The sequence below is a fragment of the Dipteris shenzhenensis genome, chromosome 20 (assembly GCF_047967505.1).
Source record: "Dipteris shenzhenensis isolate YYH24624 ecotype China chromosome 20, Dip_SZ_1.0, whole genome shotgun sequence".
NCBI lineage: Eukaryota > Viridiplantae > Streptophyta > Polypodiopsida > Gleicheniales > Dipteridaceae > Dipteris > Dipteris shenzhenensis.
The window spans coordinates 37,240,565-37,257,982 of NC_141615.1; the positions used below are offsets into that span (position 1 = coordinate 37,240,565).

The 17,418-nt window shown below is 45.3% G+C and overlaps 1 protein-coding gene across 4 annotated transcripts in view; it reads right to left on the reverse strand.

Annotated features, from left to right (window-relative positions):
* The window catches only part of LOC147889612 (serine/threonine protein phosphatase 2A 55 kDa regulatory subunit B beta isoform-like), a 76,354-nt gene extending 59,385 nt beyond the window's left edge, over positions 1-16,969 (reverse strand). For 3 of the 4 annotated variants that reach the window (XM_087392037.1, XM_087392036.1, XM_087392034.1), the window contains exons 1-6: positions 16,144-16,969; positions 4,460-4,563; positions 4,197-4,292; positions 3,757-3,876; positions 1,277-1,495; positions 937-1,028 (exon numbers count right to left, since the gene is read on the reverse strand). In XM_087392037.1, the coding sequence (XP_087248163.1) occupies positions 937-1,028; positions 1,277-1,495; positions 3,757-3,876; positions 4,197-4,292; positions 4,460-4,563; positions 16,144-16,267 (755 nt within the window). In that variant the 5' untranslated portion in view covers positions 16,268-16,969. The remainder of the gene's footprint in view (positions 1-936; positions 1,029-1,276; positions 1,496-3,756; positions 3,877-4,196; positions 4,293-4,459; positions 4,564-16,143) is intronic. The other variant, XM_087392035.1, reaches the window with a different exon arrangement.
* Positions 16,970-17,418: the final 449 nt, after the last annotated feature.

Consider the following 17,418-nt stretch of genomic DNA (forward strand, 5'->3'; position numbering starts at 1 on the left):
AAGACACCTTGACACTGCTTTGCCTTGGAAGCCCTGTTGGAATAGATTTGCACCTATTAGCCCCCATATGAGGACATGGAGGAGGATGACATATAGCATAGGATGGGATGAAAGGCAATGGATTAGGGCTGCCATATGGGAAGCAATCTGGCTGCCACAGGGGCAGCACATGGATATCCTTGTTGGTTTAGTTTTAGGGCAGCTACATGGGACACCCAGGCCAGCATCTGCGCCGCGTTGTGCGCTCTTGATTATGGCTGTCTACAGCCCAGCCAAGGTGCAGAGAGTCAGTGGGCTGGGGCAGTACATCAAATATGGAGCCAGGGCTGGGGCCATTTATAGGCCCAGTCACTGGTCGGCAGCAACTGCCACATGGCAGGCCGGTAGGCTGACAGACTGGTTGGGTCAGATCTGGGGCCTGGTCTGTGGCATTTACAAACTGGCCTGGTTGGCCAGTCCTGGGGCAGTTCAGCCCCTATAAAAGGGCCCCCTTGGGGGGCATTTACAGACTGGCCAGATTGACCAGTCCTGGGGCAATTCAGCCCCTATAAAAGGGCACCCTTGGGGCGCCTTAGGCAGTTCATTCTCATCATCTGTAACTTCAAAGACACACACACACACCTACAGGCTCCCATGTAATCCACTTTTGTTTTTTTTTCCTTTTAAAGGGCAATCATAATCAATCTCTCAACATCCGTGAAAAAGCATATGGAATGCTAGCACTGCTTTCTCTCAGAAATTTGCAGCCTTTATCGCTGCTGAGATCAGAAAGACACAACATTTTATGCAAGACAGGATAACAGACTCCATGTTACAAAGAAATAAACAAATAGCACATTCAGGAGGAACAAATAGCACATGCTATTTCACCAGATAAAGCAGCAAGAGTCCAAAAGCGACCACAACTACCCTTTCAAACAAAGAAACAGTTTTCACCTGTTGTTGGAGATGGAATTTATATGATAGTCGTGAGCATGAGCATAAATTCTCCTGCATCTTGCCAAATATGCTATTTCATTGCTGCAAACCTGCATGCATACTCAAGTAATGATTACTACTGCCTTGAACATCTGCTGCATAACTTTCATCATCAATCTTGTGACATAATATGCACACACAAAGATATTTTAGCCCAAAAGGTGCAGCACAAAGAAAACTGTCTGGAATTTGCTAGGATAGATTCGCATCACAAAGAAGACTACAGAATGTGATGCTTGAAATGTGGATCCAAGAAGCCACAAAATTATCTAGTTCACAGCCTTAGAGAAGGTACGACTACCGTGGGCAAGCGGAGAGATGGCGCTCTAGCTGAGGGGACACCATCATCATCACTTGCAGCAGGATCACCCCACCGAGCTGGACCCCCATTGATTGCCCAGGATGTGTGACCATTAGGACTCAAAACAAGGTTTCCTCCTGTCAGACTACCATTGCCCGTTTGAAGGCCTGGATCAAGGTTTGTCTCTGAGACTTTCTTTACCTTCTTCTCTAATACCTGTGTTAGCTCACAGAAACATTTTGTTTTCAATAAGCAATCCGAAATAGCAATATGCCAAAACAAAGATAAGAAATGCTGTGATTTTCCTTCACTTGCAGGCATAGAAAGTAGAATATTTCCACACAAAATACATCGACTAAGAGGCATTTGCAGCCAAGAATCAAAAGAAGGGGTAGATAAGTGCATTTTTCTATGTCTCGACTCTCCCCAAGGTAGAATAACAAAAAAAGTGGCCACAGGTGTAAATGGAGAAAAGAAAAAAATTAGCAAAAGACATGTAGAAGCAAAACAGCACCTTCACTAGGTTAATCAACGCTGTTAGCTTGACCGTACTGATAAAGTAAAGGACACACAGATCTCTAGGATGGCAACAACTCTAAGCAACGCTGTTAGCTTGACCGTACTGATAAAGTAAAGGACACACAGATCTCTAGGATGGCAACAACTCTAAGCAACGGACAACCAAAAGAACTGAGATGTATGAATGCCAGGATTGGCTTGTCTCCAAGACTTCGATTTATGACTACCAAGGCGTTTATCATCTTAGTTTCACCAATGTCCATTCACAAAGCTTCAAACTAATGAATGTATGCTCATATCAACAGCTATGTGCTACAATATCATACTGACATTATCCGTGCTCATGCACACATGAAGGTAGGATAGTTAACAATATATCTATATATATCTCTAGATGAATCCAGGAATATGCCCAAACACATCCTCTAAAAATACAACACAGTGTGCAGTTTCAATCTCATGATAGTCACTCATAAAATTGAAAACCATAAACTCCATCACGCATAGCAGGGACTAGCTACTATGACATCCCCACTGGCGTCATCAGCGCCCAACCGTGGGTGTAGACCATAGTATGAACATATGCTCTCACACATACAAATGCACACACCCACACATACTTGAGCATCCATTTATACAAAGGTCTTCGTACTGCGTTTCCGACAGCACTCTGAAGGTGAACGGCAGACTCAACCATGACAAAGGCTAGCACTAAAGGAGAAGGCTAATCAAAAAGTAGTCCACATTCTCTTCATTCAAGCTACAACTGCTTGTGAAGACTATATGATTTCATTTTAGCTCTCCCAAACGAGCATCCAAGCAAAAAGATGCTTCCATCTAGCTGACAGGGCGACGCACCACTTAAGATTAAAAAAATTTATCACAAATTGGACTAGCCTAGCACATTGAGTTTCTCATACTTTCTCTCAAAGGTAGACAGATATAGCTATGCATATATTGAGAGAAGGGTGATGAAAAAGCAGAACTGACCCACAAAGAGATGAAGATTCCATCACATGAAGTGGAGAAGAAAACGTTAAATCAGAAGGCGTAAATTTGATGAGTTTCTCATACTTTCTCTCAAAGGTAGACAGATATAGCTATGCATATATTGAGAGAAGGGTGATGAAAAAGCAGAACTGACCCACAAAGAGATGAAGATTCCATCACATGAAGTGGAGGAGAAAACGTTAAATCAGAAGGCGTAAATTTGATCCTTCAGCTCAATATTCTTGTTGTCATCATCATCACTATTGGTATTCTTAATCTTGCCTGCTGATGTTGTCATTGTTATTGTCGTAGTTGTTGCTATTGACAAATTGTTCTCACACAACTATGACTTCCACCCTCACTACCACTGCAGCTACCTGCTACTCCTACTCCTTACTCCCAATCCTCCCCTACCATGCTAGTTGTGGTGGTGGTTGCTGGTGCTGTTGCTGTGGTTGCATTGTTGTTGTTGTTGTTGTTGTTGTTGTTCTAATCGATGTTCTAGGTGGTAATGGTGGTGACGGAGGCAGTTGTGGTCGTGGCGTGCTGCTGCTGTTGTAGTTCCTTCTAACATTATTCTATGATGGACAAGAGTACAAAAGAAATACAGAAAATCCAAACCCATTATCTTATCGAGATTATTTGATAAGAATAGCTATAATAGACACTGACCTTCAAAAGAGATGACCATACTTTAAACAATATTCCGTATAATTCGCTGAGTTGACTACACAAGTAATGCTCCGCTCTAAAGGGCCATACATGGCTCTAAGCATGATCCAACAATTTGTCATATTCAAACCTCAAATCCATGGGGACTGCAGCCCATAGCTAACAGATGATAAGAAGAGAAGAAACACATCCCAAGAAACAAAGAGCACAGAACGCATCAATAACATGAGCAACCAATTTAAGCATACCAGCGACAGAATGCCAAAGAGATAGAACACTGTCTCTAGAAAATTCACCTTCCATAGTTTGATAGTCTTGTCATTTGTTGACAACAGAAACAATGCACCATTAGCTGTGTGGCTCCACCTGATTTTATTTATCTTCTCCTCAATCTCCAAACTTTTCAGGTAGTCAAACTGCAAGGAATAAAGAAAATTACAGTAAAGATAGAAAGGGTGAAACCCTGATGTACTTTCTTATTCATAAAGTTTTGGTTCAATTCTTCGTCTTAGTCTTTGAGATTTTTTTACATAGGTGGAAAGGGAGCCCAAGAAGGAGGGGGAAAGAAGGAGAAGGGTTTGGAGGGGAAGTTGGGGGGGCGGGGGGCGCTGCGGGTTGCACGGAAAAAAGAAAAGGAGGATAAAAAGTTCATGTACCAAATTTAAATGATGTTTTGGTGCAGTTATTAGCTGCAGTGAGAAAAGGGATAATTTACAGGCTACGGCTAAAATCTCACCTCAGGTTCATGGCTCTGAAATTCTGTTTTATAATGGTACTCCGGATGCTTTGTACTCATAAAGTCTGCTCTCTCAAGATCCTTTCGAGGACGAAACTGCAAATTTTTCACATGATATCATTGCAGATATTGCCTATTTTGGACAAAACATCAATCTCCAACATATTTGCACCAATGACCTTCCATCTCACTTTCAGACAAGAATTCTCACTGTCAGCATTCTATAAACTTCACGAGTTTTTTTGAAGCACTGCATAGCTTACATCTTTCCCATCTGTTTTCTGAAACAGCACGACACGCCCCCCTCGATCTCCTGTTGCCAAATGTTCCCCCGTCTTGTCAAACTCAACCGCAGATATGATATCCACTACAAAACAAGCCACAAGAAGCTATCAGAATCATTCTTTCTGATCCTGGATGAGAGATAAGAACCCCACCCGCTACTTGCAAAATGTCTCGTGACTTTCAAATTACCCAGAAACACATGTTTCCCTAATGCCACTAGAGCTAACTGCACAAGAGAAGGCAATAAGGTGTTGTGGATTTAATCACCTTTGCTAGCTTGGAAAACTTCCGTACAAACATTTAAGTTCGGTATTAATCTAATCCAAGGTTCCAAAATAATAAACCAAAAGGCAATCAACAACACCTCATTGTCACAGACAGCTATTGCACCATATGGCAATACCCTGACCTCCAGAGGTTCTAGATCATGCATATCAGTAAGGTCTAAATTTTGCATACTAACACATAAGTGATTCGTACTTAATAGTCTTATCACAGCTAGAGTTGCTTTTGATTGTTTGCAGGGAAAGAGCTTTTATCTAAAGAGATTGTCTCTAAGCCCATGTTAGCATTGCACTTTAAAATGTAGCCTGTGCTCAACCACCTTCCAAGCCTCTATCAAGGATTTGTTATGGCACTTACTACCAGTCAGAGGAGCCAGCCCAATCAGATTTGAAGAGCTCAAAACCATGATTCTCAAAGAAAGACTATGTATGAAGATGTACAAAAGCCAACTACATTAACCAGGCATTCGAGGCCCAAGAAAAGCTAAAGAAAAAGGAAATCCAAGTGCTACACAACATGAGCATGGTAAGACAGAATGGATCTTCAAAGCCTTGCAACACAAGAACAAGAACATCAGACCCTTCTGACAAGTGCTGTCTAACAGGAGGATGTCAGAAGGATGGATCTCCGGAGACGTCCAACACAAAAGATCTTTGGAGATTTCCAACACACAAGAAGAATTTCAGGTGCTTTGTTATGTCCTGAACCATTCTATTAGTTTATTAGCCAGGTAAATAACCTTATGTTATGACCCCAAGTCAATTTCCAGTTCTACGACTTTTCAATAGATGCAAATCAAATAGTCCCAATGACCAAGAATAATCTGTAATACAAAGCATTGGACCTATGTGTTGTATATACTTATCAAGTCATAGAACCCTTCATACTTACCAAGTCATAGAGTCCTCAAAGGACATGCTCACAGGTGCAGATCAGACGAATGGCACAAGCACTCAAAAAGAATTAGAGTCTTCCACACCCAATGGACAGTTACCAGCAATGAAGTAGCCATTAGCATCTGCAGCCCATGGCATGGCGGCACATGGCAGCCCTCCAGCCCCGGGGCCATTTCAGGGTTTCCCCTCATCTCTCCATCAGCCTGCAGTTCCAGTGCAGCCTCAGCTCCAGCCGTTCCACGGAGGACCAGCAGGCCCAGAGCAACAAATAGAGAGAGCGAGAGGTGCAGTCAGCCTCTCTCCATCTCCAGGCAAACACTTGTATTCAGCCTACAGGCAAACAATTGTATTTAACCTATTGGCAGACAGTGAATAAACAGTACATAGTCTCTTTGAAGGGGGGCAGTTGCAACCCAATCCCACATTCATTGTCACACACCTGTAGATGCAAGCACGTGTTTACGTGTCTTCTCTCAGTTCAGTACACTTCTGCAGTCATAGATAGATAACAGGCTAGAGAGAGAATAAGTAAACTTCTTGTCTGCTATATTGGTAGCATAGATTCAGTTTCTTGAGTGTGAGGTACAGATCAGGGAGGGTTTGTCACCGCATGGTTACCACACACTCCGCCAAGTCAACCATGAGCAACAAGACACCTTAAGTCTCAGGAAGACAAAGAAGACTAGGACAGCAAGTTTCGGATCGCGAAGAAAGAACAGGATCGCACACTACTCCTGTCTCTGATCAAATCGCAGGTATCAGAGAACATGGAAAGACAACAGAAGCCCGCCAAGTTGTCATCTCTTGGGAAGCTCAGCTTCCAAAGGTACAATAACAAGAATGAACCCTTGGTGTTGACCTCCTGGCTGAATCACTTTGACAGCTGCTTCACTGAGGACAACAAGAAGTGCATTCTAGCATCCATGCATCTATCAAGTGAAGGCGTCACATGGTGGCACAATCGGACAGCCGATCACTACAAGCTAGTGATGGAAGTAGCCAGTTATACGTGGACAGAGTTCCTGAAGGACATCGGAACGTGCTTCCTTCTACCACAGTACATGGACTGGTTAGAGACAATTCTCGAGCTGTCCCCAGTGTCCCGTCAACCACTACACCAACCGATTCACACAAGCAGCCATCCAACCACAAAAAGAAGAAGCCCATGAAGGCATAGTTACAAGGGAACGTGCACATAAACAGAACGCCAACCCCCTAGGGAACGGGAATGCCAAAATCCTAGGGGACGTGAACGGGAAGGGAACGCCACATCACCATACTCGTTTAAAAACGCACTATCTGCACAACTGCTTTTGGACGAAATTTGGAGTCAGGATGTCAGGACATAAACAAAATCCTGACGATAGATGAATTGGGACTCCAAATTTGGAGTGAGGAACTTAGGACATAAACAAAATCCTAATGATAGACAAGACTTAGGTTGGGGAACGGCATAGGGAACGTTCCCTAGACATTCCATAGGTGTTCTCCAGCGTTCCGTAGCCGTTCAAGAAGTCTGACGTTCCATAGGTGTTCCATAACCATTTCTGAAGGGAATGCCGTTCCAGCGTTCCACAGCTACAGAACGGGGTTCCCTGGCAACTATGCATGAAGGTCCTTCATCGCCTGCGTTCAGATATCCAGTGGTATGTTCACAGCTTCAATCCCAAAGAGAACAACAGTGCTACGAGCTGGCTCACAAGTTTGAGCTCATGAGAGGGGGTCAAGGACCCAAGGCAGCCGTCAACAAGAACTACCAAGACTCCACCTTTTCCGGAAACAGCAGCTCCAACAAATGGAGAAGTCTAGAAAGGGCAGCGGTCTACTAAGAAGAAGTAGACCATGAAGGATAGCAATGGCTACAGAGGCTACTGACGCTGAGAAACAGGCCATCATCCATGTACAGCAAAGAGAATCGTTGCTTTTATTGTCATGTGCAGGGCCACAAAAAAATAACATTGCCCACACTTTAAGAAGCTCCACGAGATGGACACACCAGTTGACCCACTTACATCTTCCACTCCAGCAAAGACGACGTCAATGGTCATCGAGGATCTTGAAGATCAGGAGGAGGAGGAGCCTCAGGAGTTCCCCAGACTCCACCATATTCCAATCCTATGCCAGATTGGTTGTTGGAAAGTCCTCATCCTGGCAGAGTCTAGGAGCTCCAAGGATATCATCTCCATCAAAGCAGCCAAGCACGCTTAACTACCTTCACTGGCACATACGGTGGCCTTGAGTGGAGCCAGGGCATTGAAAGTATCATGCAGGCCAAAGCTACTGCAGGTAAAGATCAAATTCTATGTAAGAAATCCTAGATTTACTATATTTAGAAATGTGCTAAGGAACAGAAAGGAGACTAAAATAGCAGAGAACAAGGAATAATTGTATTGCTTGAATGTCTGTAGGGTAGATGTAGTGTCATCCATACAATTGGGCCTCTCTTATATACACAGTGAAGAGTCACACATGAAAGGGTGTGTACTCCAAAGGGTATGTTGTGTACCCCTTGTGAAGGGTGTGACCCTTGATGAGAGGGTACATTACAATAGAAATGTCTCTTCAATAGAATGTCTCTTGTGAAGGGTTGTGCCTCATTAGGAAGTGTCCTGTCGAAAGGGCAAGGGTTGTGCCTCATAGGAAGTGTCCCGTCGAAAGGGCATACCCTTCCACAACTGTCCATTCATCAAACCATCCACAAGTCTAGAAATAGAGAAAGGAATACGTCACAGATCGTGACATCCCCTCCCACTCAAAAGAAGACCCTGGTGGAGATAATGAACTGATGTAGAAAATATCACTGTAAATTCTGAAAATACTGCTGTAAAATGTCAGGGTACTACTGTAAGTCTTCATCAGACTGCCAAGTAGCGTCGGAGTCGTCCAGATCTCGAGCGTTCATGACTGGCTGAGTAAAGATATACTTTAAAGAGTGATGGTCTGTCTTGACCACAGAGTCGGCTCCCATGAGATAATGTTTCCAAGAGCGATAAGCATGTACAACGGCAAGAAACTCCTTATCATAAACCGGGTATCAAGTTTGGATATCAGAATGTTTATGGCTGTCAAAAGCAATAACTCTGCCTTCTTGCATCAAGACTGCTCCTGTAGCGATGTCGGAAGCGTCGATCATGACCTCAAATGGAAGGTTTGGGTCAGCAATAGCCATAACTGGTGTAGTAGTGAGTGCTTGCTTGAGTTGTTGGAAACTATACTCTGTTTCGGGAAGCCACTGAAAAACTACTGTGCTTTTCAATAATTCGGACATAGGAGCTGCGATTTCAAAAAACTGATAGACCTTTGTATGGTAGAAGTTTGCCAATCCGAGAAAAGAGCGGACATCATGAACATTCTTAGGAGTAGGCCAGTTTCGGATTACCTCGACCTTCTTGGGATCCACAGAGATGCCTTGAGCTGAAATAACATGTCCCAAATATTCGAGTTGGGTTTTGAAGAACTCACTCTTCTCAATGTTGATGTAGAGAGAATTTGCGCGGAGAACTTCAAAAACTTGGTGAAGATGTTGTTTGTGCTCATGTAGGGATCTGCTGAAAAGGAGGATGTCATCGAGGTAAACAATGACAAACTTATCGAGGAAAGGCCTGAAGATGTCGTTCATTAATGTCATGAATGTGGCCGGGGCATTGTTTAACCCAAAAGGCATGACCAAACATTCATAGTGTCCATACTTTGTTCGAAAAGTTGTCTTGTACTCATCGCCTTCTCGTATGCGAATTTGATGATAACCTGAGCGAAGATCAATCTTTGAGAATTGTGTTGCGTGTAGAAGTTGATCGAAGAGATCATCGATGCGAGCCAATGGATACTTGTTTTTGATAGTGAGCTTGTTGAGGGCTCGGTAGTCGATGCAGAGACGCATTGACTTATTCTTTTTTTCCACAAGTAGTACAGGAGATCCGAAAGGGCTGCGACTGGGCCGAATGTGACCTTTGTCGAGTAGTTTGGTCACCTGTCTTTGGATTTCTTCATTTTGAGTGTAAGAAACCCGATAAGGAGGTTTCGACGGTGGATTACTGCCGGGAATAAGTTCGATTGGGTGATCCACTGGTCGTCGAGGTGGTAACTGCTTTAGCAATTCTTGTGGAAAAATATCCAAGTAGCGCTGGAAAAAAGGTTGGTTGAGGTATTGAGGAGGATCCTTTCTTGGTGTCTCCTCTACTGCTGTAACCAACAGAAGTGAAGTCTTTGCTTGACGTTTACGAACCCACTTCTTTACTTGTAGGGCAGAGGCAACTGGGATTGAAGGAGAGTCCCTAGAACCAGTTAGCTCAATAAGTTTTCCCTGGTGGACAAACTGGATAGTATGGCTGCGAAAACTGACTGATGGATCATAGTCGTAGAGCCACTGTTGTCCAAGTATGACATCGTACCGAGAAAGAGGCATGATGTCGAAGTTCAACTTGTCCGTATAATGTTGGATGCGAAAAGACAAGTTTTTGATCCTGGTGTTGCACAAGAAGGTAGTTCCATTGGCGAGTTCAATCTGATAGTCCATGAGACTAGGTTTGGTGGTCAATCGAAGTTTGTCGACCATAGAACTAGCTAGGAAGTTATGAGGGCAGCCACTGTCGATGAGGATAGTGACCGTTGTTCCACGAATCGATCCTTGAACACAAAGTACTTGAGTGGCCAGGGAAGATTCGGGGTTGCTGGCAAGGCTCATGTGGATGGTATTTGCCATACGAACAGCTTTGCCTTTCTTGTCTTGTGTTGGGGTAGCATCTTCTGTTTGGGAAGTGCTAGGTTCCATATTGAAATTTTGCTTTGGTCGCTTGGGACAATCGAACCATCTATGGTCGCCTGTACAGATGGTACAAAGTCCTTTTGTGCTAGAGTTGTTCTTCTTGTCAGTGGCCGCACCTTTATGTTGGGGATGTCGGTAATGACTTTGTGAAGAAGAAGAGGCGCGATCCTTGGAGGGGTGCTTCTGTTGAAATCCAGCATATGATTTTTGAGACTTGTGGGGATCTTGAGACTGTCGTTGACCTTGATTACCAGAGTTTTTTCTAAACCTGGGGTTATCTTGAGAGCGAGCACCTTTGGCCATAGTAGAGTTCGGTGTTCGATTAGCACTCTGCTTCCCTGTGTTTTGGAAATCTGTTATGCGCTCTGCGTAAGCAATAGCGCCAGCTGTGGTGGTGATGTTTGCTTTAAGGACATCAATGCGTAACGAGGGATTTAGGCCTGAGATGAAAGCATGAAGGCGATCATCATCAGTTAACCCATCAATCTCCAGCACCAATGTGGTGAACTGAGAGATGTAGGAAGACAGGGAGCCTGTTTGCTCCAACTATCGGAGTTTTGAACGTGCTTGGAAGTCCACATTGGCAGATATGAACTGCTTACGGAGCACGTGTTCAAAACGTTCCCAAGTTAACACACTTTTGCCGTCCTTTAAGCAGCGTTGCCACCATAGGAAAGCTGTATCCTTAAGGAGGGAGACTGCCAAGGCAATCTTTTTGCCTTTAGTGAGGTCAACAGTATCAAACTACATGCACAATTTTGCGAGCCATTGGTCAACTGTTCGGCCATAACCAACAGGTATTCAGGAGGATCCTTTGTTGGTGTCTCCTCTACTGCCGTAACCAACAGAAGTGAAGTCTTTACTTGACGTTTACGAACCCACTTCTTTACTTGTAGGGCAGAGGCAACTGGGGTTGAAGGAGAGTCCCTAGAACCAGTTAGCTCAATAAGTTTTCCCTGGTGGACAAACTGAATAGTATGGCTGCGAAAACTGATTAATGGATCATAGTCGTAGAGCCACTGTTGTCCGAGTATGACATCGTACCGAGAAAGAGGCATGATGTCGAAGTTCAACTTGTCCGTATAATGTTGGATGCGAAAAGACAAGTTTTTGATCCTGGTGTTGCACAAGAAAGTCGTTCCATTGGCGAGTTCAATCTGATAGTCCATGAGACTAGGACTGGTAGTCAACCGAAGTTTGTCGACCATAGAACTAGCTAGGAAGTTATGAGAGCAGCCACTGTCGATGAGGATAGTGACCGTTGTGCCACGAACGATCCTTGAACACAAAGTACTTGAGTGGCCAGGGAAGGTTCGGGGTTGTGGGCAAGGCTCAGGTGGATGGTATTCGCCATTCGAACAGCTTTGCCTTTCTTGTCTTGTGCTGGGGTAGCATCTTCTCTTTGGGAAGTGCTAGGTTCCATATTGGAATTTTGCTTTGGTCGCTTGGGACAATCGAACCATCTATGGTCGCCTGTACAAATGGTACAAAGTTCTTTTGTGCTGGAGCTGTTCTTCTTGTCAGTGGCCGCACCTTTATGTTAGGGATGTCAATAATGACTTGGGAAAGAAGAAGAGGCACGATCCTTAGAGGAGTGCTTCTGTTGGAATCCAGCATATGATTTCTGAGGCTTCTGGGGATCTTGAGACTGTCGCTGACCTTCATTACCGAAGTTTTTTCGAAACCTGGTGTTATCTTGAGGGCGAGCACCTTTGGCCATAGGAGAGTTCTGTGTGCGATTAGCACTCTGCTTCCCTGTGTTTTGGAAATCTGTTATGCGCTCTGCGTAAGCAATAGCGCCATCTATGGTAGTGATGTTTGCTTTAAGGACATCAATGCGTAACGAGGGATTTAGGCCTAAGATGAAAGCATGAAGACGATCATCCTCAGTTAAACCATCAATCTCCAATACCAATGTGGTGAACTGAGAGATGTAGAAAGACAGGGAACCCGTTTGCTCCAACTGTCGGAGTTTTGAACGTGCTTGGAAGTCCGCTTTGGCCAGTATAAACTGCTTACGGAGCACGTGTTCAAAACGTTCCCATGTTAACACACTTTTACCATCCTTTAAGCGTCTTTGCCACCATAGAAAAGCTGTATCCTTGAGGAGGGAGGCTGCCAAGGCGATCTTTTTGCCTTCAGTGAGGTCAACAGTGTCAAAATACATGCGCATTTTTGCGAGCCATTGGTCAACTGTTCGGCGATTGCGTTGACCAGTGTAGGCTTCCGGAAGTTTGATGTCAAGTCTTTTAGTTTTGGAAGCTTGAAGTAAACGGTAGAGGGCATGTAGTTCAGTGTTTTCTACCTCTGGTGGGAATGAATCCGCATAGTCGTCTCGTTGCATCACGTCATCCTCTGTATGTGTGGTACTTCGAGAATCCTAAAGTTGTTGAACTTTCTGGACCAAAAGTCGGAGATGTTGTCCTGAAGCTGGGAAATTTGAAGTTGCAATAGTGATTCGCCTTGTACGTTGACTTCAAGGGTCTTTTTTGGACTTGATTCTTTGATCTCTGGAGAGGCTTCAAGCGAGCGTTGCGACATATCAGAGATCCCTGTGAGAAAAGCGCGAACTTGCGCTCTAGTTTGTACCATTCCTGGAAGAAGATTCGGGCTGCTCCCTGAGGTTGCTCATATTGGAGGGGGCAGGCGAGGCAGGATGGAACCACCCGTGGAAGTCTGGTAAAGGAGGTCCTGTCTGAGGTAACACTGGTGATGCCGAAAGTGGTGTTACTGCTCGTGAGAGGACAGGAGTAGGTTGCAAAGTCCACGGATCTGAGAAGGGATAAGGAGCTGCTGTCGGAAGTGGAGGATATCCAGGAGAAGGAGTGCCTTCAGAGTGTAAATACTGTCTGGGAGAAGGTACAACCTGTAGAGGAGGATATCTGGGAGCTGAAGGAGGTGGAGAGTACCCTGGAGATGCCGAAGGTGAGGGGTAAACTTCTCTCCAAAAATGGACAGCAAACTCTTGAGGAATATCGGGTTCTGGGTATCTTCGTGTCTCGTGGAACACAACCTGTACTATGCTTAGGAAGTAATGTAACTGAGGTGCCTCACGCAGAAGGTAGAGGATGTGGTCCAAATCACTAGGAGGACGCGTGACACAGAAGACCCAAGATGCAAAAGCTCCGAAATGGGCTGGCTATGCAATTTGAACACGATATTGTGTGGTAGCTGATGCCTGAGGTGTCCTTGAAATGCCAGGTAAATTACCAGGGGTTTCCATGCTTTAAGGGAGATTCTTTCATTTGCTATAGTTTGTTAATGACAAGAGAATCCTTAAAAGTAGATTGGAAAGACTCCACCTGGCAATAATTTAATCTGCCAAATTGTTGCGTAGAAGAACGCTGCAAATCGCTGTCCAGAGATCCATGTTGCAATGGTTTGCGAGGAGCGGATCGAGGCTTGTCTGGTCTGGGCTGTTAACAGGCTGTCTTCGTCGCGCGAGGAGGCTGCAACTGGTGCTGATTTGGCAGGACAAAGATGGCGAAACAAGGGGGGGGCTGCAGGCTGTCAATGGCGAAACACATACCAGTTCCCAGGGCAAGGACTGCGCAGGAGGGGGGGAGGGGCTGCGTGCTGGAGAGGCCAGTGATTGCGCAGGGGGGGAGGGCACGTGCTGGCGAGGCCAATGAATGCGCAAGGCTGGTGTGTTGGCAAGGCGAGGCTGCGCAAGGGGCAGGCGTGCAGATCTGCGCAGGGCTGGCGTGCAGATCGGCGCAGGGCTGGCGTGCAGTACGGCGCAGGGCTGGCGTGCAGTACGGCGCAGGGTTGGCATGCAGTACGGCGCAGGGCTGGTGTGCAGTATGGCTAGGTACTGGGGCTGCGCAGGGCTGCAGGTAATTTCGTATGGTGCAGGCCGTACGGAATAGAAAAGGAGGGGCTGCGACTTTTCGTTGAGGCTGCCTAAGGTGGTTAGTTGCCCCAAAAATTAATTTGGGGGTTTAGTTAACCCTAGGTAGCTAGGGTAAACCTAAGGGTAGGGGATGGGTTTATTTTTTTTTCCCTTTTTACCCCTCTAGGTACCCTTTTATAGGTGCTTGGTGCCTAAAAAGGTGTGCCTATTCGAAGGGGTGTGACCCTTGGAATAGGTGCACCTTTTCATGAAGGGGTGTGTCCCTGTTTTTAGAAAAGGTGTCCCTACATGAATGGGTGTGTCCTTTTGTCCACAATGGGGTGTGTCCCTTGAGTGAGGAGTCGAGACTCTTCATCAAAAGGTATGTCCGATGGTGGAAAAGGTGCATCCCTTGGTTTTGGCACAGCCCAAGCACCTGAAAAGACACGATTTTTGTCGTGTCCATTCACATCAACTTGTGATGTGAGGGAGATGGAAATGCCATAGATGACTTTAGGCAGGGTTGGCGCTTAAAATTTTTACGCTCATCCTCTCCATCTCTTCCATGCACGATGTGCACGGAATATCCTTCTAGCGGAAGAGATGTATCAGATCGGCGCTAGAAGGTGGGGGGCATTTCCTACAGGCAGGAGCGAATTTTGCTCTGATACCACTGTAAGAAAACCTAGATTTACTATATTTAGAAATGTGCTAAGGAACAGAAAGGAGACTGAAATAGCAGAGAACAAGGAATAATTGTATTGCTTGAATGTCTATAGGGTAGATGTAGTGTCATCCATACAATTGGGCCTCTCTTATATAGAGAGTGAAGAGTCACACGTGAAAAGGTGTGTACACCAAAGGGTATGTGCATGAAGAGGTGTGTACCCCTTGTGAAGGGTGTGACCCTTGATGAGAGGGTACATTACAATAGAAATGTCTCTTCAATAGAATGTCTCTTGTGAAGGGTTGTGCCTCATTAGGAAGTGTCCCGTCGAAAGGGCAAGGGTTGTGCCTCATAGGAAGTGTCCCGTCGAAAGGGCATACCCTTCCACAAGTGTCCATTCATCAAACCATCCATAAGTCTAGAAATAGAGAAAGGAATACGTCACAGATCGTGACACTGTGGTTGGGCGACCCGGTGGCCTTTCATGTGCTAGTTAAACAGCTCGGTAGGTTGTTGACTAGCTACTGCAAGTAAAGATCAAATTCTGCGGTTGGGCAACCCGGTGGCCTTTGACGTGCTAGTTCCGTGTGCAGTGTCATTGCATGTTAAATTCATTTCATATTTTATGAGCAACTAGTCATAAGCACATTGTACAAAGCTCAAGAAGGCAGTTAACCTCACATCTACAGACAGAATAGCCATAAGCACATTGTACAAAGTTCAAGAAAGCAGTTAACCACCAGCAGTCTGTTCACGCCTACAGACCAGAATAGTCATTTTTTGGACACCAAGCAACATCCAAGAATATATTCCAATTTATTATTGTTAGCTACTTGGCTGGAAGGCAGCTGGCATTGCCTTTGAATAGCTCACTGTAATCAGAAAGGAGGCTTAACTAGGTTAAAGACTACATCATCCATTCAGGAACAAGAGAATCTATTGTGTGTAAAGTTAAGTAGGGTTTTAAGTTTGCACATTATAACCCTACTTCGCTTAAGAAAATGACTACGCCTCCTAAAAGGCAAGGCAATAATCGAAAGCTGAAAAATGGCCTGCAGGTTAAAATGAAAAGAACAGACCTGTAGGCTCGGTAACATATAAATGCAATAATATAACAAGCAGAGGTCAGTTGGTGAAACTGCCTGCCATACGATCTGCAAGTTGCAACATTGTTCATGAATTAAAGGGAGAAGGGCTTTGTCAACACCCATACGCACCTTCTTGGACCTCCTCTCCTGGTGCGCGTTCTCCAAACACTTGTGAAAATTTCCATTCTAGGGCGGGTGGTGCCTGCCCAGGCCCCGATGCAGCCACCCCTGCTGCGCCTCCCCCAGAGATCATTCCTGTCTTGGTCTACCGGCCTTTCCTGTTTACAAAGGTATTCTCCAACGGCGACACTCTCAGAGGTAATATAAATTACTGATTCTGTCTGAAAAGAGGAACTTGCTTTGAGTCCAGCATAGGCAACGCTCCATCGTCCGTTCTAGGCGTTGCGAGAGGCAGAATTCTGCAAATCGGAGATGAAATGGGGCATCCATTTCTCTGTTTTGGAAAGCACAAACAAACACTGGACAAGGTTCGCTGTAGCATAGTTCATTGAGGCGAAGCTAGATAGGGCAGCTACATTGAGTTTGCAAACAACGATGTGTTGGGAGAATCGAAGCGAAAGCCGAGGTCAATCGAAAACCCAACAGCCCAAAAAGTGAATCCAGCCAAATCGAAACAAATCAGCACTCGATATGCAAATTACAAGGACCTGCAAGCTGGGAAATGCAAATCTACGCTGGGGAGACTGGAGAGGTGAAATCAGGCGATGTGGCAATGAGGCCCAAAAGTGAGAAAGAAGGGAAGAGAAGCAGAAAACCGAAGCGGGAGAGAGAACGGCAGGGGGGGGGGGGGGGGGGGATCAGGGAAGGCAAGGCTAGGGAAGAAGGGGGAAGCGAGAGATGAGGATGGTGATGAAGTGGAGGAGCAGAGACTTGATGATGATGATGATGATGATGATGATGAGACACAGAGACAGACACACACAGAGAGAGAGAGAGAGAGAGAGAGAGAGAGAGTAAGGGAAAGGAGAATGTTGGTTGTGGAGAGAAAGCTACGGATGCAGTTGAGGGCGAGCTGTTGGGAGCTGAAGGATAGGGTCTGAGATGCTATAAAAGGTTGGGGAGGAGCTGAATTTGGGTGAGGGGGGAGCTTGAGAGGAGCTGCAGCAGCAGGAGGAGGAGGAGGAGGAGGAGGAGGAGCAGCAGGACGAGCAGGAGGAGGAGGAGTAAGTACTGAGAGGTGGATGATGTGGGTGCTGATGAGATTTTGGTGATGATGATGACAACGACGAGGACGACGAAGACGATGATAGATGGGGATGCACATATCGAAAAGTTTTCACAAGCTCACCATCGAATCTTTTGGGTCTCCCGTGTTAAAGTCAAAAAAAAAAAAAAAACCAGAAAACCCACCCCTCCTCCTCCTTCCTCCTCTTCTTCTTCTTC